This window comes from Brachyhypopomus gauderio, chromosome 16 (genome assembly GCF_052324685.1).
Source record: "Brachyhypopomus gauderio isolate BG-103 chromosome 16, BGAUD_0.2, whole genome shotgun sequence".
Taxonomy (NCBI): Eukaryota; Metazoa; Chordata; class Actinopteri; order Gymnotiformes; family Hypopomidae; genus Brachyhypopomus; species Brachyhypopomus gauderio.
The window spans coordinates 487,068-510,145 of record NC_135226.1 but is presented as its reverse complement, the minus strand read 5'-3'; the positions used below and the strand labels follow the sequence as shown (position 1 = coordinate 510,145).

At 47.8% G+C, this 23,078-nt stretch overlaps 1 protein-coding gene across 1 annotated transcript; it reads left to right on the top strand.

Annotated features, from left to right (window-relative positions):
• Positions 1 to 2,252: 2,252 nt before the first annotated feature.
• plppr3a (phospholipid phosphatase related 3a) lies at positions 2,253 to 21,683 on the top strand. Its single transcript, XM_076977165.1, has 8 exons — positions 2,253 to 2,869; positions 5,599 to 5,699; positions 7,557 to 7,742; positions 11,202 to 11,331; positions 11,718 to 11,913; positions 13,433 to 13,490; positions 13,958 to 14,131; positions 19,642 to 21,683. Exons 2-8 carry the CDS (start codon positions 5,625 to 5,627, stop codon positions 20,941 to 20,943), a joined length of 2,121 nt encoding a protein of 706 aa, XP_076833280.1. The 5' UTR covers positions 2,253 to 2,869; positions 5,599 to 5,624; the 3' UTR covers positions 20,944 to 21,683.
• Positions 21,684 to 23,078: the final 1,395 nt, after the last annotated feature.

Below are 23,078 nucleotides of genomic sequence, written 5' to 3'. Positions count from 1 at the left end.
TACTGTACTTCATTTTATTTCATTGATCTATATGTGCAAAAAATATGTATTACAGTAATAGCTTTTCAGCTGCCTTTGTTTTTGCAGAACTTTGCATTTTATACAGTATTTAAGGTTTTGAACCTTGTTTTCATTTTTGACATGCTGTGTGCAAGCATTTGTAAATAATACAAAAATGATTCAGAATTTTGTTATTGGATAATCTTGTGTGTATAGAAAATGTAAGCATTGTAGAAACATATAAAATGACTGCATTTTGTGCAAAAACAACATGAATTGTACCAATAGTATAGTCACTGAAGACTGATGTTGTGTTCACTGTGTTTAGAGTTTTGAAAATGTGACTGGACAAACGCATGTTAGCAGTCGTCAAAAACTGTAATTTTTTAATGATATATATGGATGCCGTACATGGATCCATAGGAGTTTTAGTGATTCAAGGACGTCCAGTTGCAAAACATTAATATATTTTTTGAGTGTTGCACAAGTATTAACTCACGATGCTCGACAAGCAGCTTTAATTCTGGGACTTTGCCACAAGGGGGCTCTTGAGTTCTGTGAGAGACGGCTGAGCCCATCACAGACACCGGGGGGTTGAGAGTGAAATGGGATTATTCTACATGACTGAAGTCTCCAAGACCAAGCGATGGAATCTCCATTTAGAATAAAACTCTCTGTCCAAGACTCACTCGTTAAATCATTAACCGTGGGCAAAACATATAGAGACTCTCCGTTGTATATCCTTTAAACAAGTGTTAGTCTACTTTTTGTAAAATCAAAGAAGAGAAAACTCGGTACCTATTTAAAATAACTACGAGTACACCCGTCCAGTCCTTGATTCTAGCCTCACCTAAAACAGGGTCCTAATTATATCCCCCAAACTCCTCGACGAGGTCAGGCAAGTGATGTTGGTGACCGGGAGAGTGACCATCATTGAAACCCTCACTGTGTTGCACCTCTTAAATACACACCCGCGAGCAGATCCATACTCCAGTAAGAGATCGGAGTCAAAATCAATCACAACACAATACCTTCCTGCCGAGTCATAAACATGAGGAGAGCTGGAGTGCCTTCACACCCTGTAATTGGCTTGTGAAATGTCGAGATGAATTGTACCCAGTCCAAGAAACACACTGCACCCCAAAGCAATGAATGGACCATCAGAGGGAGTGTCGCTTTAAGAGGACGTGACTCCGAGGAGTAAGTGGTGAAGCAGCCGGGAGCGCCTCACACACGCTTCACAGCTGCCACCATCTTGTACCGGTGGGTTGTGGAAGTGAGTGGATATGAGGAGAAAGGATGGCGTGAAGGATGGCGCACAAACGCACATCTGCACGCGCAGCGTGGTGGGGTTCAGATGTTCTGGGGCTGGGGCTGACCTCCAGATACAACACCACAGGCCTGGCTGGTCTAGAGTCAACAAAGAACAATGATGTAGGGAGAGTGAGAGAGAAGAAGAAAGTGTGTGCGTGTCTGTGTGTGTGTGTGTGTGAGAGAGAGAGAGAGAGAGAGAGAGAGAGAGAGAGAGAGAACCCTTCTGTTCTAGTGTGGGGGAGAAGTAAAGAGAGGTAGGGTTAGGACCATGGTTTGGGACCATTAGGGCAAATTTTCAAATGATAGTACATTTACACACGTTTTGAAGCTTAGCGTGTCATATATAAATGTATGCGTAGAAAGAGACTTGTTTGTTGCTTGAAATAGGCTACCAGTGAAAAATTAATAATCGTGGGATTCCTGTGCCATGCCAATGTTGTAGGTAATAAGAAATATTCATATGTTCTTTTGATGTGGAGATTTGTGGATAAGGATCCTGATGTTGTTACAAAAATGCTAACATTCACAATCACACGTCTTTAACCCACGGAAACGACCACGCGAGGTCTGCGCGTGCGCAGAACGGTGGTCGTGGCTGGTGGCGAGGCGCTTCTCACCACGTGTTGTCCCCCTCTGACGGGGACACCGAGACAAAGGGGCACGTGGTCAAACTAACTCCACCCCCTCAAATAAATGAGACTGTACTAGAACACGAACTATGTTAATGTTGTATGAAATACCCCATTTCCATTTCCAGTGGGTTTGTGTGTGTGTGTGTGTGTGTGTGTGTGTGCGCGCGCTGTGGGGGGGGGGGGGGGGGGGGGGGGGGGGGGGGGGGGGGGTAGACGGGGACCAGATGGTGCACACACTCATGAACACACACCACCGTTAACCTCGCGGTCATAAACGGAACTCCCCCGCAACGACCACACGGCCATTCCACTTTGCTGCCTTTGTTTAGCTAAACCTTAATGATGGATGAGTGGAAATAAGAACAGAAACCTAGGCTCTGAATGACGCTCCAAGGAAGTGTGTGTGTGTGTGTGTGTGTGTGTGTGTGTGTGTGTAGACCGCCTCCTCCTTCATTTACGCTGTCCCCTCCCTCCAACCCCCTCCCCAAAGTCTTTGTGTTAACGTTGCCCTACACAGTTCATAGTGGCCGCATTCCTGGTTCCGTCTAGGTTACAGTAGTCTTTCATGTGCTGCACATTTAGAGGCTTCCGTGAGAAAGTCACTGGATACCCATTCATCTACACAACACTAAAGAAAGTAGTCTGCTCCGATTGGAAATCGCGGACTTTCTTGTGCTAGAAACAGACTAAGCTAACCAGGCTTCCTGATTTAAATAGTTTATCTGCACACTCGTCGGAAAAGACAGAAGCAAAATCGGACACTGATTTTGTGTCCATCCGGCCAAAGCCTGAAGTGCTCAAGTACATGATATGGATTAAAATCTACTGAGCCAAACTGGAGCACCACAGACGATCGAAAAGACGGGGACGGGGTCGCAGAGAGCGCAAGGAGTCCGTGAATTTACACCATCAGCGAGAAAGGGGTAAGACTCGTCTGTGGTCCATTATCGGTTCTAGTCTGGGGCACCTAAAACAGACGTGGTCAAATAAGGTGGAGTATTATGACATTTTCAGTGCTGCTTTCTGACTATCTTTATTAAAGACATTCATTTGGATTCTTAAATCATCTAAGTCTTTTCATTGCCGGTGATGTTTGCTCAGACCACTTACGCGACGTTTAACAAGCCATCACCCTCTCTTGGAAGGAGAAACATGACTGGCACGATGAGGTAGCCAAACCGAACCTCCAAAATTCAGACAAAACGCTTAAAATGTGTGTTTTTACGAACAACTATACATTCATTTATCTTAACCGATTTTCATAAGTTTACAAGTTACATTACGAGCGGGTACCAAACCACCCATAACAGCAAATAACATCATTATTTCAGAATAAAGGCACGTATCGTATAAGCTCCAACACGTTAACGGCGTGGCACGTTGAGCCGCGCGCTCTCTCGGGTCTTCAGCACTATATGGTGGACAGCGCAGCTCACACTCACCCGGAGCGTTTACTGACTTTACACCATCTCATCAACTGGCTATTACAATCAACATTTTAAATGAAAGGTAGCTAGTCTTGAAGTTAGGTGTTCCAGAGGTGGATTGATAATAGTTTTGATGCATCATCACGATCAAATGACAAACTCATAAATAACAAAATAGTCTAGACCATAAAAAAAGCAATATTTTTAAGTAGAAATGTTGTTATTAGTGGTAGACTGTAGCAGTGCTACCACAGAACTGGCCTCATTGTTACAGCTGAGACGCTAAAGTTCTGGAACAAGAACGTATACATTTTGTTTCTTTGCTGCTTTAGCATATTCAACAACTTTTTTACCTAAGACGTGAGCGCAAGGACTTCAAAATGCATTTTTGCAGGATTTACTGAATGGTGGTTTGAAGGAATATCTCCCACACTTGCTGTGCTCAGTAGACATTTGTGGACGTGTTTGGCACTGACTCCCAGCGCTCTGCTGAAAGGAAAAGCTGCTCTTCTCTCCTCTTTTCCTTTGCCAGCCAATAGCATCTTTAACGGTGCAGAATCCAGTGCAAAAACCAGGCCTCTCTGAATCCTTCGCTGTCTCCAGAGACAAACACGACAGAACAAGATAAATAACCCTCTCCACTGAAGGGCCCCTTTGTGTGGTGCTGCATATAGGCATGGGTACTGGGATGGACACCATGTTGGAGTTTGAATTCATTCACTCTGCCTCTTGAAGAAGAGAGCTCCCTTCAGCAATAGGCCTCATGCTTGCCAAAAGTAGATAACCAGATTTCAGTAATGTATTTTTAAAGATATTACATAAACTTCATTCTTATCTGTCTCAAAAATGCAAACACCAAACACACATCTGATATCAGCTGCTTTCAGTTTTATCCCATTTTGAGGGTTTAGTTCAGAGTTACTTCATATCATCTGAGATTTTACTTTTGTGTTCTGTCAGAAGCATTTTATCCCTCATTACACATAATGTGTGCGGTGCAAAATGAGGTTTATATAATAGTCACATTTTTCTTGGTCTTTCAAAATGTTTCAGAGCCTTGGATCAGAACCAGGCCTGTTACCCCCTGTTTGGGCTGACCGAGCCCAAGACCACGAGGGTTTGGGAACTCGCATGTTCTTTATGTCTTTTTGATGCACCTTAAGAAAATGAAAATTGTTTGATGATTTTCTAGATTTTTGGGGGATTGCATGTTGCTAATACTAATGTTTTTTATTAGTTTTTATATAATCAAATACTAATATTATATTACATTACAGAGCCGTCATGGCCTGGTAGTTAGGGAACTGGTTTTGTGACTGGAGGGTCGCGGGTTCGATTCCCAGACCTGAGGCCATGACTGAGGTGACCCTGAGCAAGACCCTTAACCCTCAATTGCTCACTTGTATAAAAATGAGATAAAAATGTAAGTCGCTCTGGGTAAGGGTGTCTGCCAAATGCTGTAAATGTAAATATTATAAAATATTCTGATTAAACATAAAAAGCTGTATTTGATTATTCTTCCATAGCTCTCTGCAGAACATCTGAATGAAAGATGTCTTAACAGTTTAGTAGGTCAAACTTTCATTGGTCATAATAGGGCTCCCAGTAGACTGAGTGTGAAATCCCAGAAGATGCATATGAGTGTGTTTGGTTTTGTATTTAGCTTTTTGTGGGGACCAAATATTTCCACAGCATCATGTAATTTTGTGAAGGTGTGAGAACATTCGGACATTCCCTATGAGAATTGTTAATGAAATTCAGGTTTTATTTTTAAAACAGGGTTTTTTTTTGTTACTGCATTTAAAAATTAAGTCAGTACAAATACTATAAAAAGATACAAGACTGTGTATGTGTGTGTGTGTGTGTGTGTGTGTGTGTGTGTGTGTGTGTGTGTGTGTGTGTGTGTGTGTGTGTGTGTGCGTGCGTGTGTGTGTGTGCGTGTGTTTGTCTGCTTAGCCATTTGCAGGCACGTATAGCAGATTACTAAATGTGTATGTTTAGTAGCACAACTTTCTAATTTTGTCAATAAACTGTCCATTCAACCAATGTATTTATATAACTAAGACACATAAATCATTGGACCTAGAAGATTGAAAGTCTGGGCCTATTCATGGAGAAGGCCAGTGCTGTCTTATGCCTTATGTTATGTAGTTAATTTTATATCTCAAAATGTATTTTTTGCATTCAGATTTCTGTTTTCTTACGTGGACAATTTCTACCATTAGCGTGTTTGCGATCCAACCCCAAGACGATGTCCCCAAAGGACAAACCCAAAAAGCCACCGAAGGACAGCATGACGTTGCTGCCTTGCTTCTACTTTGTGGAGGTATTACGCCCGAATTTGAACTTTTAGAATGAATATTATGAATATTATGAATATTATGAATATACGCATTAAGTCGCCCAGGACGACTTACAAAAAATTGTGACAGCAAAATAAAGAGATAAGGAAGCAGATGAAGATGACGTAGATGGCGTAGATGAGGTAGATGGCGTAGATGAGGTAGATGGCGTAGATGACGTAGATGACTTAGATGACTTAGATGGCGTAGATGACGTAGATGAAGTAGATGGCGTAGATGAGGTAGATGGCGTAGATGAAGTAGATGGCGTAGATGAGGTAGATGGCGTAGATGAGGTAGATGGCGTAGATGACGTAGATGGCGTAGATGACTTAGATGGCGTAGATGACGTAGATGACGTAGATGACGTAGATGACTTAGATGACGTAGATGACTTAGATGACGTAGATGGCGTAGATGAAGTAGATGGCGTAGATGAGGTAGATGGCGTAGATGAAGTAGATGGCGTAGATGAGGTAGATGGCGTAGATGAGGTAGATGGCGTAGATGACGTAGATGGCGTAGATGACGTAGATGACTTAGATGGCGTAGATGACTTAGATGGCGTAGATGACGTAGATGACTTAGATGACGTAGATGACTTAGATGACGTAGATGGCGTAGATGACGTAGATGACTTAGATGGCGTAGATGACGTAGATGGCGTAGATGACGTAGATGACGTAGATGACTTAGATGACGTAGATGACGTAGATGGCGTAGATGGCGTAGATGAAAGGGGTTGTGCTCTAAACGTGTCCTGGACTGATGCAAATCCAGCTTAGGGCAAAAATATTTTAAGTTTGGTAGTAAAACACAATCAGCAACCTCATTTACATTTAGAAAGTAAGAGAATTTTACCAAGTGAAAAAATGGGTACACACTTAAAATAAAGGGGCACATCCTACGATAGACACACGATTTTACCCTGAACAATGAAAACTTCAAAAAGAGGCAAATGAACAACCAAACTGATTCCTCATGGATTAATATTGGAAACACATGTGCAGGTTGAGGTGCAGGTGTCACTCCAGGTGAGTCTCGCTGTGGTTGTGACTCAAAACTGTGAAGTCCTGGTAGATCTGAGTGAATATTTAGCATCAAAGATTCAAATTTATTCTCAAATACTGGGTTAGAAGGTACAATCTCATCCTTCATTCTTATCTTGTGTTCATGGATAATGAAAGTGATGAGAAGTAATTGTTTAAATTTAACTGGGATTATACCTCGGATTATGAAGATTTAGGAAGCAATCGTGTGTATTCAATGAGATTAAAAGTTAATGATTACATTTTAGCAACTAACTCATGTTGCATTCAAATGAGAAAAAATAAATAGTTTGTTTATGAAACTCACTTCAGCCTTGAGTTGTAGACTGTTGGTTGATTTATCATGGCACAAAGGTTGTTATTATTTTAAATAATCAGGAGTTCTCCAAACATTAAATGTTGACTGTTCCTGCTGTAATCCTCTTTCCCATAATCCCACTATATTGCCCTTGCTCTCTCACTGTCTTCCCTTATCTCTTACCCTACTCTATCTATCTATCTATCTATCTATCTATCTATCTATCTATCTATCTATCTATCTATCTATCTATCTATCTATCTATCTATCTATCTCTTGCTGTGACTGTCTCTGTGCCTCTGTCTCTCTTTCTCTCTCTTACTGTACCTGTCTCTCTGTCTCTCTCTCTCTCTTAATGTACCTGTCTCTGTTCCTCCTGCTCTCTCTCTCTCTCCTCTCTCTCTCTGTGCATGTCCCCCCCCTCTCTCTCTCTCTCTCTCTCTCTCTCTCTCTCTCTCTCTCTCTCTCTCTCTCTCTCTCTCTCTCTCCCCCAGCTCCCCATTGTGGCTTCCTCCATCATCTCACTGTACTTCCTGGAGTTGACTGATGTGCTCCATCCAGCTAAGGTGGGCTTCCGCTGCCACGACCGTGCCCTCAGTATGCCCTACGTGGAGGCAGGAGACGAGCTCATCCCCCTGCTCATGCTTCTCAGCCTGGCCTTCGCCGGCCCCGCTGCCTCAGTGAGCACAGCACCCCAACACACTCCAACACACTCCAACACACCACTCCACCACACCCCAACACACCACTCCACCACACCCCAACACACTCCACCACACCCCAACACACCACTCCACCACACCCCAACCACCACTCCAACACTACAACGCACACCAACCACCACACCCCAACACACCACTCCACCACACTCTACCCACCACTCCAACACTACAACGCACACCAACCACCATACCCCAACACACCACTCCAACACACACCAACGACCACTCCAACACACCAACCACCACTCAAACCCTCCAACACACACCAACCACCACTCCAACACTCCAACACAGCCCAACCACCACTCCAACACACACCAACCACCACTCCAACACTCCAACACACACCAACCACCACTCCAACACTCCAACACACACCAACCACCACTCCAACACTCCAACACACACCAACCACCACTCCAACACTCCAACACACACCAACCACCACTCCAACCCTCCAACACACACCAACCACCACTCCAACACTCCAACACACACCAACCACCACTCCAACACTCCAACACACACCAACCACCACTCCAACTCTCCAACACACAGCAACCACCACTCCAACACTCCAACACACAGCAACCACCACTCCAACCCTCCAACACACACCAACCACCACTCCAACACAACTCAACCACCACTCCAACCCTCCAACACACCCCAACCACCACTCCAACACTCCAACACAACCCAACCACCACTCCAACCCTCCAACACACACCAACCACTACTCCAACCCTCCAACACACACCAACCACCACTCCAACACACCCCAACCACCACTCCAACCCTCCAACACACACCAACCACCACTCCAACCCTCCAACACACACCAACCACCACTCCAACACTCCAACACACACCAACCACCACTCCAACCCTCCAACACACACCAACCACCACTCCAACACTCCAACACACACCAACCACCACTCCAACACTCCAACACACACCAACCACCACTCCAACCCTCCAACACACACCAACCACCACTCCAACACTCCAACACACACCAACCATCACTCCAACCCTCCAACACACACCAACCACCACTCCAACCCTCCAACACACACCAACCACCACTCCAACCCTCCAACACACACCAACCACCACTCCAACACTTCAACACACACCAACCACCACTCCAACACTCCAACACACACCAACCACCACTCCAACTCTCCAACACACCCCAACCACCACTCCAACACTCCAACACACACCAACCACCACTCCAACACTCCAACACACACCAACCACCACTCCAACCCTCCAACACACACCAACCACCACTCCAACACAACTCAACCACCACTCCAACCCTCCAACACACACCAACCACCACTCCAACACTCCACCACACCCCAACAGACCACTCCACCACACCCCAAAACACCACTCCGACACACCCCAAAACACCACTCCGACACACCCCAACCACCACTCCAACACTCCAACACACACCAACCACCACTCCAACTCTCCAACACACCCCAACCACCACTCCAACACAACTCAACCACCACTCCAACCCTCCAACACACACCAACCACCACTCCAACACTCCACCACACCCCAACAGACCACTCCACCACACCCCAAAACACCACTCCGACACACCCCAAAACACCACTCCGACACACCCCAACCACCACTCCAACCCTCCAACACACACCAACCACCACTCCAACCCTCCAACACACACCAACCACCACTCCAACACACACCAACCACCACTCCAACACACCCCAACCACCACTCCAACACTCCAACACACAACAACCACCACTCAAACCCTCCAACACACACCAACCAACACTCCAACACACACCAACCACCACTCCAACACTCCAACACACCCCAACCACCACTCCAACACACAACAACCACCACTCAAACCCTCCAACACACACCAACCAACACTCCAACACACACCAACCACCACTCCAAAACTCCAACACACACCAACCACCACTCCAACACTCCAACACACACCAACCACCACTCCAACACTCCAACAAACACCAACCACCACTCCAACACTACGACACACCCCAACCACCACTCCACCACTCCAACACACATCAAACCACCACTCTGACACTCCAACACACCCCAACCACCATTCCCAACACTCCAACCACCACTACAACACACACCAACCACCACTCTAACACACACCAACCACCACTCCAACACTCCAACACACACCAACCACCACTCCAACCCTCCAACACACACCAACCACCACTCCAACACAACTCAACCACCACTCCAACCCTCCAACACACACCAACCACCACTCCAACACTCCAACACAACTCAACCACCACTCCAACACTCCAACACACACCAACCATCACTCCAACTCTCCAACACACCCCAACCACCACTCCAACACTCCAACACAGCCCAACCACCACTCCAACACTCCAACACACACCAACCACCACTCCAACACTCCAACACACACCAACCACCACTCCAACACTCCAACACAACTCAACCACCACTCCAACACTCCAACACACACCAACCACCACTCCAACACTCCAACACACACCAACCACCACTCCAACCCTCCAACACACACCAACCACCACTCCAACACTCCAACACTCAAACACACAGCAGCTTCCACTCTGACACACAGTGAGCTCATTAAGAAGTTTTGGCTGTGATGTCACAGGCAGATTTCAGTGCGTATCGGGACATAAAAAGCTTCAGAGATGAAGCAGGTGACATCAAAACCCACCTGCTTGTTTGAGGCTTGATGAACTGGAACAGGTAGAGTGGAGGAACAGAGACAGAGCAGAGGGGGGCAACTGAAGCAGAGGGGGCAACTGAAGCAGAGGGGGCAACGAAGCAGAGGGGGGCAACGAAGCAGAGGGGGCAACTGAAGCGCTCCAGCAGAGCAGAGGGGGGCAACTGAAGCAGAGGGGGCAACTGAAGCGCTCCAGCAGAGCCGAGGGCAAACGTGCACGGTGCAACCCTGCTGCTTTCTGCACCGTGGCACTTTTTTCCGCATCACCGCTGCTGTTAAAACAGCTCAGAGCTGTAATATCGAGCTCACAGAGCACCTGCTGACCCAGTAGTGGCTGTAGTGAGTGAAACTCATGCTAGATTTTGATGGAAATTGACGATGGAGTATCAAACAGCAAAAAAACATTTCCATTCATATTACATCAGGTTAAAAATGAGCTTGTGATCCATTTTTTAATCGTACATTTGTCAGAGCTCTGACTAGACTCCTGCTTCTTTATTTAGCCTGAAATATCTGAGGGATCTCCAGAAATAACGCACCTCTGAATGTCTGGCCTGGTCTTGTGTGGAGCTGATATTGTGGCAGCAGGCGTGTGAAGGTGAGGATGTGTGACTGGTCTCTGGAGTAACGCTGCTGTGTCTTAGATCATGCTGGGAGAGGCTCTCATGTACTGCGTGCGGTCCAGGCTGCAGCGTCGGCCCGGCTCGGAGGCCAGCATCAGTGCCGGCGGCTGCAACTTCAACTCCTTTCTGCGCAGGACCGTGCGATTCGTAGGTTTGTCCCCTTCACTCCTGCTTCACTCCTGATTCTCTCCTGCTTCACTCCTGCTTCACTCCTGCTTCACCTGGCCCTTAGTGGACATGACCAGAAGACCAATGGTCCTCCACACGACACCATGAGTTGGTTTCTTGTAGCAGGATTAAGGGCTGGTGGGCACTTGAATGTCTCACCATATCATTCTTCAGAATCTTTTCTACAGGTCTGCCAGCTTTGTCCTTTGAGAAGACACCAATATGGTTAACAGAGAGGTTTACTGCTGTAGTGTCTCCAACACAAGTTTCTTTCTCATTTAATAGAGTTCTATGCAAGGTGTGTAATTCTCTCCTCTCCTTCTCCTTTCTCTCTTTTCCTTTTCTTTTCCTCTCTTTTCTTTTCATCAGGTGTGCATGTGTTTGGCTTGTGCGCCACTGCCCTGGTGACTGACATTATACAGTTGGCCACTGGCTACCACACCCCCTTCTTCCTGACTGTGTGCAAACCTAATTACACACTGCCTGGTGTGGCCTGTGACAAAAACCCCTACATTACCCAGGACATCTGTTCTGGACGAGACCAGTATGCAATCTTGTCTGCCAGGTAATCTCTCCAGACCTGGACACGGACACACACACATACACACACACACACACACACACACACACACACACACACACACACACACACACACACACACACACACACACACACAAAAATTTAAGAACACACAAGTTCTGATTGTCACACACAAAATCAGATTCACACAAAATCTGAAACTCATGCATAGAACTACACCCGACCTATACACAGACCTGCAATACACCTGTGTAAGAACACACACCTGACCTATACACAGACCTGCAATACACCTGTGTAAGAACACACACCCAACCTATACACAGACCTACAATACACCTGTGTAAGAACACACACCTGACCCATATGCAGACCTACAATACACCTGTGTAAGAACACACACCTGACCCATACGCAGACCTACAATACACCTGTGTAAGAACACACACCTGACCCATACGCAGACCTACAATACACCTGTGTAAGAACACACACCCGACCCATACGCAGACCTACAATACACCTGTGTAAGAACACACACCCGACCCATACGCAGACCTACAATACACCTGTGTAAGAGCACACACCCGACCCATACGCAGACCTACAATACACCTGTGTAAGAGCACACACCCGACCCATACGCAGACCTACAATACACCTGTGTAAGAACACACACCCGACCCATACGCAGACCTACAATACACCTGTGTAAGAACACACACCCGACCCATACGCAGACCTACAATACACCTGTGTAAGAACACACACCCGACCCATATGCAGACCTACAATACACCTGTGTAGGAACACACACCCGACCCATACGCAGACCTACAATACACCTGTGTAAGAACACACACCCGACCCATACGCAGACCTACAATACACCTGTGTAAGAACACACACCCGACCCATACGCAGACCTACAATACACCTGTGTAAGAACACACACCCGACCCATACGCAGACCTACAATACACCTGTGTAAGAACACACACCCGACCCATACGCAGACCTACAATACACCTGTGTAGGAACACACACCCGACCCATACGCAGACCTACAATACACCTGTGTAGGAACACACACCCGACCCATACGCAGACCTACAATACACCTGTGTAAGAACACACACCCGACCCATACGCAGACCTACAATACACCTGTGTAAGAACACACACCCGACCCATACGCAAATCCCTGATAACCAAGTGCAGCTACAGTCACAGATTTAGGGCTATGAATTATGGGGCAGTGATTAAACATGGTCCATTTGTTTTGCAGTTTTGGTCCAGCCTCTTAAGCACTGATCCTCTGCCAGTGTTTCCTACCCAGGATTAGTGACAGTCTGATCTCATCTCGTCTGATCTCATCTAGTCTGATCCACAGCAGGCAGTAGAAACGACAGGCGCGGTCACAGAGACGGTTCTGTACACGCTTACGTCTGTTTAAAACTCCAACAAAGTTGGGAAAGACTCCCCAGTCTGTTATTGTCCATCTGTTTAAATAATTTCTCTTTTCACTTCTCTCTCTGATCAGAAAAACGTTCCCTTCCCAGCATGCAACGCTCTCCGGGTTCGCAGCTGTCTACATATCTGTAAGCATTTTTCTGGATTTCCCTCCAATGTCATTGTCAAGGCACACTTAATTTAACCCAAACTCAGACGTAGACTGTGAATGAAATAGTGTGGCCTGTTGTTTCCTGGGCTGCGTCAGCGTCAGACACACATCAGCTGTCTTCACTCACTCACTCACAGTAGTGATGGTTTCACAGGCCAGAGCTGGTCAGGTCCTGTTCCCACTCAAACATACGTACCTTCCCCACCAGAGTGGAGAAGTCCTCGTTAGTCAGGTTGCATTAGCTCCGCCTCGTTGACCTCAATGAAGTATTCCAACTGTTAATTAAAACATTAGCTCAATATGCATCGTTAAGGGACACAGATGAGCAGATGTGGGCTTAGCCATATCTGTTAGCGCCAGCAGACACGGCAATGTGCCGCTACTGGTGACGGCTACAGATTCATGCGATGGCGTCAAGTGTGTTTTCTCTGTCCTTCCCACCAGATGTACTTCAACTCCACCATCTCGGACAGCACCAAGCTCCTGAAGGCCGTGCTGGTGTTTGCCTTCGCCATAGCTGCAGCGCTGGCCAGCCTGACCCAGATCACGCAGTACCGCAGTCACCCCGTCGACGTCTACGTGGGCTTTGTTATCGGAGCCGGAATTGCCGTTTACCTGGTACTTTTGCCACTTAATTAACTACAAGTCTCATAGAACAAACTCACTGTCATTTATTTCTACACAGCAGAACCACATGTTTGAGACGCCTTCATCATTTAGCTGCTTATGATGTTATATCAAAGGTTTTTCCTGTAATTAAGGAAAGACAAGTCCCGAGATGAAGGGTTAGCAGACGTCTGTTTACCATTATGGTGGTAGAGTTGTGCTGTCTGCTCCCCAAAAACCTCCTTTAGTTATTATTTGCAGTCTCCTTATTCTTTTAATGGCCGTCTCTCACTCCATGTGGGCTGCTGTAATTCTGAGTGACCAGCAGAACCCAGACATTCTTTTGCTGCATTGTCTAGGATGTCTCCTGCTATATATAGGTTTGCTTTTCTTGCAGGAGAGAGAAAAATCTTCCCCAAACTCTCTGGAAACAATTTCACAGTTGTTTTCTGTCTCTTTCTCTCTCTTTCTGCTCTGTCTCTCTCTCCCACAGACATAAACACTCCCTCACTCCTGCTGTCTCACTCTCTCTCCCACATACACAAACATTCCCTCACTCCTGCTGTCTCACTCTCTCTCCCACATACACAAACATTCCCTCACTCCTGCTGTCTCACTCTCTCTCCCACATACACAAACATTCCCTCACTCCTGCTGTCTCACTCTCTCTCCCACACACACAAACATTCCCTCCTGCTGTCTCACTCTCTCTCCTACACACACAAACATTCCCTCACTCCTGCTGTCTCACTCTCTCTCCCACACACACAAACATTCCCTCACTCCTGCTGTCTCACTCTCTCTCCCACACACACAAACATTCCCTCACTCCTGCTGTCTCACTCTCTCTCCCACACACACAAACACTCCCTCACTCCTGCTGTCTCACTCTCTCTCCCACATACACAAACACTCCCTCACTCCTGCTGTCTCACTCTCTCTCCCACACACACAAACACTCCCTCACTCCTGCTGTCTCACTCTCTCTCCCACATACACAAACACTCCCTCACTCCTGCTGTCTCACTCTCTCTCCCACACACATAAACACTCCCTCACTCCTGCTGTCTCACTCTCTCTCCCACACACACAAACACTCCCTCACTCCTGCTGTCTCACTCTCTCTCCCACATACACAAACACTCCCTCACTCCTGCTGTCTCACTCTCTCTCCCACACACACAAACACTCCCTCACTCCTGCTGTCTCACTCTCTCTCCCACATACACAAACACTCCCTCACTCCTGCTGTCTCACTCTCTCTCCCACACACTTAAACACTCCCTCACTCCTGCTGTCTCACTCTCTCTCCCACACACATAAACACTTCCTCACTCCTGCTGTCTCACTCTCTCTCCCACATACACAAACACTCCCTCACTCCTGCTGTCTCACTCTCTCTCCCACACACACAAACACTCCCTCACTCCTGCTGTCTCACTCTCTCTCCCACATACACAAACACTCCCTCACTCCTGCTGTCTCACTCTCTCTCCCACACACATAAACACTCCCTCACTCCTGCTGTCTCACTCTCTCTCCCACACACACAAACACTCCCTCACTCCTGCTGTCTCACTCTCTCTCCCACATACACAAACACTCCCTCACTCCTGCTGTCTCACTCTCTCTCCCACACACATAAACACTCCCTCACTCCTGCTGTCTCACTCTCTCTCCCACACACATAAACACTTCCTCACTCCTGCTGTCTCACTCTCTCTCCCACACACACAACCACTCCCTCACTCCTGCTGTCTCACTCTCTCTCCCACACACAAACACTCCCTCACTCCTGCTCTCACTCTCTCTCCCACACACACAAACACTCCCTCACTCCTGCTGTCTCACTCTCTCTCCCACATACATAAACACTCCCTCACTCCTGCTGTCTCACTCTCTCTCCCACACACACAAACACTCCCTCACTCCTGCTGTCTCACTCTCTCTCCCACACACACAAACACTCCCTCACTCCTGCTGTCTCACTCTCCCACACACATAAACACTTCCTCACTCCTGCTGTCTCACTCTCTCTCCCACACACACAACCACTCCCTCACTCCTGCTGTCTCACTCTCTCTCCCACATACACAAACACTCCCTCACTCCTGCTGTCTCACTCTCTCTCCCACACACACAAACACTCCCTCACTCCTGCTGTCTCACTCTCTCTCCCACATACATAAACACTCCCTCACTCCTGCTGTCTCACTCTCTCTCTCACACACACAAACACTCCCTCACTCCTGCTGTCTCACTCTCTCTCCCACACACACAAACACTCCCTCACTCCTGCTGTCTCACTCTCTCTCCCACACACACACAAACACTCCCTCACTCCTGCTGTCTCACTCTCGCTCACACACACAAACACTCCCTCACTCCTGCTGTCTCACTCTATTTTTCTCTCACTCTGTCACTTCTTTAGGTCACACACTTCAACACTAGTTTATCAGCTTTCTCTGTCAGCATAGGAGAGAGAACTTGAACCGTCCTGAAAAAAACAGACTGATCTTCATTTTAAATATGTTAAAATCAAATGCAGTACATTGATTTTATTTGTGATAATAATTATCATTTGAATTTATATAGTGCGCTTTTTATATATCCCAAAATTTAGGAGTGAAATCAAAATTAGTTTTAGAGACAGTCACCCACAGAACAGAGCACAGTCACCCACAGAACAGAGCACAGTCACCCACAGAACAGAGCACAGTCACCCACAGAACAGAGCGTAGTCACCCACAGTACAGAGCGCAGTCACCCACAGTACAGAGCACAGTCACCCACAGTACAGAGCGCAGTCACCCACAGTACAGAGCGTAGTCACCCATAGTACAGAGCACAGTCACCCATAGTACAGAGCACAGTCACCCATAGTACAGAGCACAGTCACCCACAGTACAGAGCGCAGTCACCCACAGTACAGAGCGCAGTCACCCACAGAAAAGAGCGCAGTCACCCACAGTACAGAGCGCAGTCACCCACAGAACAGAGCGCAGTCAGCCACAGAACAGAGCGCAGTCACCCACAGTACAGAGCGCAGTCACCCACAGAACAGAGCGCAGTCACCCATAGTACAGAGCACAGTCACCCAAAGTACAGAGCGCAGTCACCCACAGTACAGAGCGCAGTCACCCACAGAACAGAGCGCAGTCACCCACAGAACAGAGCACAGTCACCCACAGTACAGAGCGCAGTCACCCACAGTACAGAGCGCAGTCACCCACAGCACAGAGCGCAGTCACCCACAGTACAGAGCGTAGTCACCCATAGTACAGAGCACAGTCACCCATAGTACAGAGCACAGTCACCCACAGTACAGAGCACAGTCACCCATAGTACAGAGCACAGTCACCCACAGTACAGAGCACAGTCACCCACAGTACAGAGCACAGTCACCCACAGTACAGAGCACAGTCACCCACAGAAAAGAGCGCAGTCACCCACAGAAAAGAGCGCAGTCACCCACAGTACAGAGCGCAGTCACCCACAGAACAGGGCGCAGTCACTCACAGTACAGAGCGCAGTCACCCACAGTACAGAGCGCAGTCACCCAAAGTACAGAGCGCAGTCACCCACAGTACAGAGCGCAGTCACCCACAGAAAAGAGCGCAGTCACCCACAGAAAAGAGCGCAGTCACCCACAGTACAGAGCGCAGTCACCCACAGTACAGAGCGCAGTCACCCACAGTACAGAGCGCAGTCACCCACAGTACAGAGCGCAGTCACCCACAGTACAGAGCAGTCACCCACAGAACAGAGCAGTCATCCACAGTACAGAGCACAGTCACCCACAGTACAGAGCGCAGTCACCCACAGAACAGAGCACAGTCACCCACAGTACAGAGCACAGACACCCACAGTACACAGCGCAGTCACCCACAGTACAGAGCGCAGTCACCCACAGTACAGAGCGCAGTCACCCACAGAAAAGAGCGCAGTCACCCACAGAACAGAGCGCAGTCACCCACAGTACAGAGCAGTCACCCACAGTACAGAGCACAGTCACCCACAGAACAGAGCGTAGTCACCCATAGTACAGAGCACAGTCACCCATAGTACAGAGCACAGTCACCCACAGTACAGAGCGCAGTCACCCACAGTACAGAGCGCAGTCACCCACAGAACAGAGCGCAGTCAGCCACAGAACAGAGCGCAGTCACCCACAGTACAGAGCGCAGTCACCCACAGTACAGAGCACAGTCACCCACAGAACAGAGCACAGTCACCCAAAGTACAGAGCGCAGTCACCCACAGTACAGAGCGCAGTCACCCACAGAAAAGAGCGCAGTCACCCACAGAAAAGAGCGCAGTCACCCACAGTACAGAGCGCAGTCACCCACAGTACAGCGCAGTCACCCACAGAACAGAGCACAGTCACCCACAGTACAGAGCGCAGTCACCCACAGTACAGAGCGCAGTCACCCACAGAACAGAGCGCAGTCACCCACAGAACAGAGCGCAGTCACCCATAGAACAGAGCTCAGTCACCCACAGTACAGAGCACAGTCACCCACAGTACACAGCACAGTCACCCACAGTACAGAGCGCAGTCACCCACAGTACAGAGCGCAGTCACCCACAGAACAGAGCGCAGTCACCCACAGTACAGAGCGCAGTCACCCACAGTACAGAGCACAGTCACCCACAGTACAGAGCACAGTCACCCACAGTACAGAGCACAGTCACCCACAGTACAGAGCGCAGTCACCCACAGTACAGAGCGCAGTCACCCACAGTACAGAGCGCAGTCTAGCTGGAAACTGCTTTACACGGTTGTACTTACATTTCACACTTTCAGACAAACACAGTACAACAAATGTGTGTGTGCGCCCAAGGAATTCAACCCATGGCTCTGATGTTGCCATGACATTCCTCTATCTGCATTTGCAGATGATCTGCAGGAGGACTTGAGGTTAGCTGGTGATTCATCTTGATATGTAATCTACACTGTGTACTGGTGCTGTTAGTGGATTCATCTTGATATGTACACTGTGTATTAGGTGCTTTTGCTGGCTGTCTTCACTCTTAACCACTGACGTCATTTCCCTTTGGAAAAAGAGTTTATGATATAGGACTAAATAAGGACTGAATAAGAGAACTAGATGTTTTAGGGTTATTGTATTATAATAAATTAATCTCCGAAATAATTAGTTATTTAATTACTTATTCACAGCAAATACATTGAATTTGATTGAATTAACACAAATCTAATTAAATTGCTTAATCAAATTCAGATTTTTTACTGTTATAATCACATCCTTTAAAGCTGTTTGATGTTATTCCATCATATTATTTATCCTCATACTTGAGAATACCAAAATTAGTTTGTCTTGTTTTTTTCTTCAAAATGTTGTTCTGTAATTGAAGACGGAGTCAGGTGTAGTGAAACATACACTTCTGAATGTAACCAGAGTCATGTTACTATGTGTTCAGTAGTAATTAAATATTACATGTAAGTGTGTTGTTTTATGCAGTAGTCCTCAGTACACGCTGACATCTCTCCCTCTCTGTAGGCTCTGTACGCTGTGGGAAACTTCAAACCCTCAGAAGGCTCCACCCCGCGGCCCGTGAAGCAGCCGCACCCCCCCCAGAAAGACGCTCTCCGAGCACTGACCCAGCGTGGCCATGACTCCGTCTACCAGAAGGCCCACGCCTCCGAGAGCAACGAGGAGCTGGTGGCCCCGGCCCAAGGGCCCGGCCTGAACCGCAAGGTGCCGCGGGAGAAGGCCTCCATGGGCAGCCTGAAGAGAGCCAGCGCTGACGTGGAGCTGCTGGCGCCCCGGAGCCCCATGGGAAAAGAGACCATGGTGACGTTCAGCAACACACTGCCTCGCACCAGCACTAACGCTGCGGAGGAACCCGCCCACGCCCAGCGTCACATGACCTTCCACGTGTCACTGGACACCCAGCGCTCCAGGCAGCTGGTGTCTGAGTGGAGGCAGAAGTCTGTGGAGATGCGGAGCCTGAGGGATGATTGCCAGGAGGGCGGAGCCATGGAGGAAGAGGAGGAGTCAGAGGGAGGATCCAAGGAGGAGCTGGGCCTGCCGTCTTCTCTCTACCCCACGGTGCAGGCCAGCCGGGCTGCAGCAGCACCCGCAGGAGCCCGAGTGACCATGTCTCAGAGGCCTGGTGCTCCACAGCTGGTCCACATCCCCGAGGAGACAGCCAGGCCTCCACCCGTGTCCCCGAAGAGCGCCACCACCAGGGCCAAGTGGCTGTCCATGACGGAGAAGGGCGTGGCAGTGCCAGCGGCCACGCCCGAGCCACCGCGTCTTCCCAACCAACCACGGGTCGTGCAGGTCATCGCCATGTCAAAGCAGAGTAGCCAGGTCACACTCAGCACTCCCAGGTCGTCCGAGACGACCTCATCGTGTGCCACGTCCAGCACGGGCTCCGAGTCGCCCTACTACCGCATCCCGTCCGAGCGTGACAGCTGCAGCATCGTGACGGTGGACGCTCACGGCCCGCACCACCCCGTGGTACGTCTGTCCTCGGGCAGCGCCAACACCTGGCACTGGAGGAGCAGCACCAACGGCAGCCTGGAGGCCCACGAAGTCAGCCGCACGCTGCCCAGGCACGAGTACCGCCACGTCAAGACGGACTCCTTCAGCTCGTCCGGGGGCGAGGCCAGTCCAGGCCCGCTACCGCCACCGCCGCACCCCGACCTGGTGCTGGACAGCCACAGCCGTGAGCTCTCCAGCCACCACAAGCCCTCCATCTCGGGACCTGACTGGGACCCCGGACAACCCCACCCCGAGCCTGACCATTTCTTCAAGAACCTGCCGACAGACAGGCTGTTCAAAGATGGATTGTAGGACATCAGAACACAGGAGACTCTTTTCTCTAGCGGGTGGGATTCATTGTGAATATGTTGTGGGTTTTTGGGAGCTGGGAAGAACACGATTGCTCTCTTGGCAAAGAGCATCTGGTGTGGATCAGAGCACAGGAGAGTCTGCAGGCACACAGAAAAACCCTACGCAATCTGGGAGGAAAATCTGCCCTGCAAATCTGAGCGGCGAGAAGGAGACATCAGTGGAAAAGCACCAGTGGAATGTGCAACCAATCGCTAATGAACACAGATGTCAGAGGCTCTGCCAGATTCATGAATTTATAGTGCAGCTACACTTGCTAATCCATTTCAACAAGATTCAACGCATCAAGAAGCCATTTGATATGTTTGAGGACCTTATTATACTCCATTGCTAGCATTTTTCTAATCGTAATTCTCCATGATAACATTTCTGTCTGCCATTGTGCCATAGGCTTTCATTAAAACAAAAATCTACCATTTTATGGAGGAAAACCAATTTGCCGACGGACCTCTGAGTCACGTAGGATGTTAACGGAGACGTTTGCGTAGAGGTGCTGGAAGGAGAGACACTCTTTTATGACTTGGCTTAGTGGGCCTGGAAACTTTTGACCTTTTTATACTTAACCATTGGGAACTGTTGCTTGTTTGTGTGTTGCATGTGTGTTTATTTATGTGCTAAACAGTGGAAAGACTGTTATATATCAGCAGGTCAAAGCTTATTTCATATTACTGCCTATTGTTGAATTTTTGGTAACAATAAAATTGCTGTTACATTCCTTTATATTAATTCTTTACTAGATTTATTGACTAAAGAAATTGAATGTTTCCTCCATTTGTTTGGTATCTACAGCCAGTATAGTTTTAACTGGATCCATTTCAATCAACAAACAAGGCCGTAAGTTAAATAGAGATTAATGTATATGTGGTAACTTATACCACAGTGCACAATCACAGCCACAGTACAAAACCATAACCACAGTACAAATATAGTATAAAGTCACGTTGTGGCAATGATGGCTCAAGCTTTTGCTTGTTAATAAACACATCAAGAATGCTGCTCTGAAAACCAGTAACCCTAAACAGTCTGATTTTATTGGGTCAAATGAACAGCGTGGAAAAACCAATCATTATTATTCATTGTCATTAAGAATTATGCAAGCACGTATTCCACAGTCAGTAAGACATCTATGTACATCACTTTGCTAGCTACATAACACCAATTTGTATTTATTTATTTGCTTTGGGGGGGCATCACCAAAAACAGCCCCCTGAGATTTTACATATGAGATTTTCACAAAAGTTACATTTAAATGCATAAGTTATATTAAAAAATACACAATATTATGATATTAATTTGGGGAGTGATTTAAGATTGTTTTAAGAATAGTGTTTAAATGGTTTCTAGGGGCTAACAAAGAAGATAAAGACTGTTTACACACACTATATTACCAAAAGTATTTGCTCACCTTCCTTGACTCACATATGTTTTTAAGTGACATCCTATTCCTAATACACAGGGTTCAATATGACGTTGGTCCACCCTTTGCAGATAGAACAGCTTCAACTCTTCTGGGAAGGCTGTCCACAAGGTTTAGGAGTGTGTTTATGGGGATTTTTGACCATTCTTCCAGAAGCACCTTTGTGAGGTCACATACTGTTGTTGGATGAGAAGGCCTGGCTCTCAGTCTCCACTATAATGCATCCCAAAGGTGTTCTATCAGGTTGAGGTCAGGACTCTGTGCAGGCCAGTCAAGTTCATCCACACCAGACTCTGTTATCCATGTCTTTATGGACCTTGCTTTGTGCACTGGTGCACAGTCATGTTGGAAGAGGAAGGGGCCAACTCCAAACTGTTCTCACAAAGTTGGGAACATGGAATTGTCCAAAATGTCTTGATATACTGAAGCAATGAGAATTCCTTCCACTGGAACTAAGAGGCCAATCCCAGCTCCTGAAACACAACCCCACACCATAATTCCCCCCCCCCACCAAACTTTACACTTGGCATAATGCAGTCAGACAAGTACCGTTCTCTGCCAAACCCAGACCCAGTCCGTCAGATTGCCAGATGGAGAAGAGTGATTCATCACTCCAGAGAACGCACCTCCACTGCTCTAGAGTCTAGTGGCATCGTGCTTT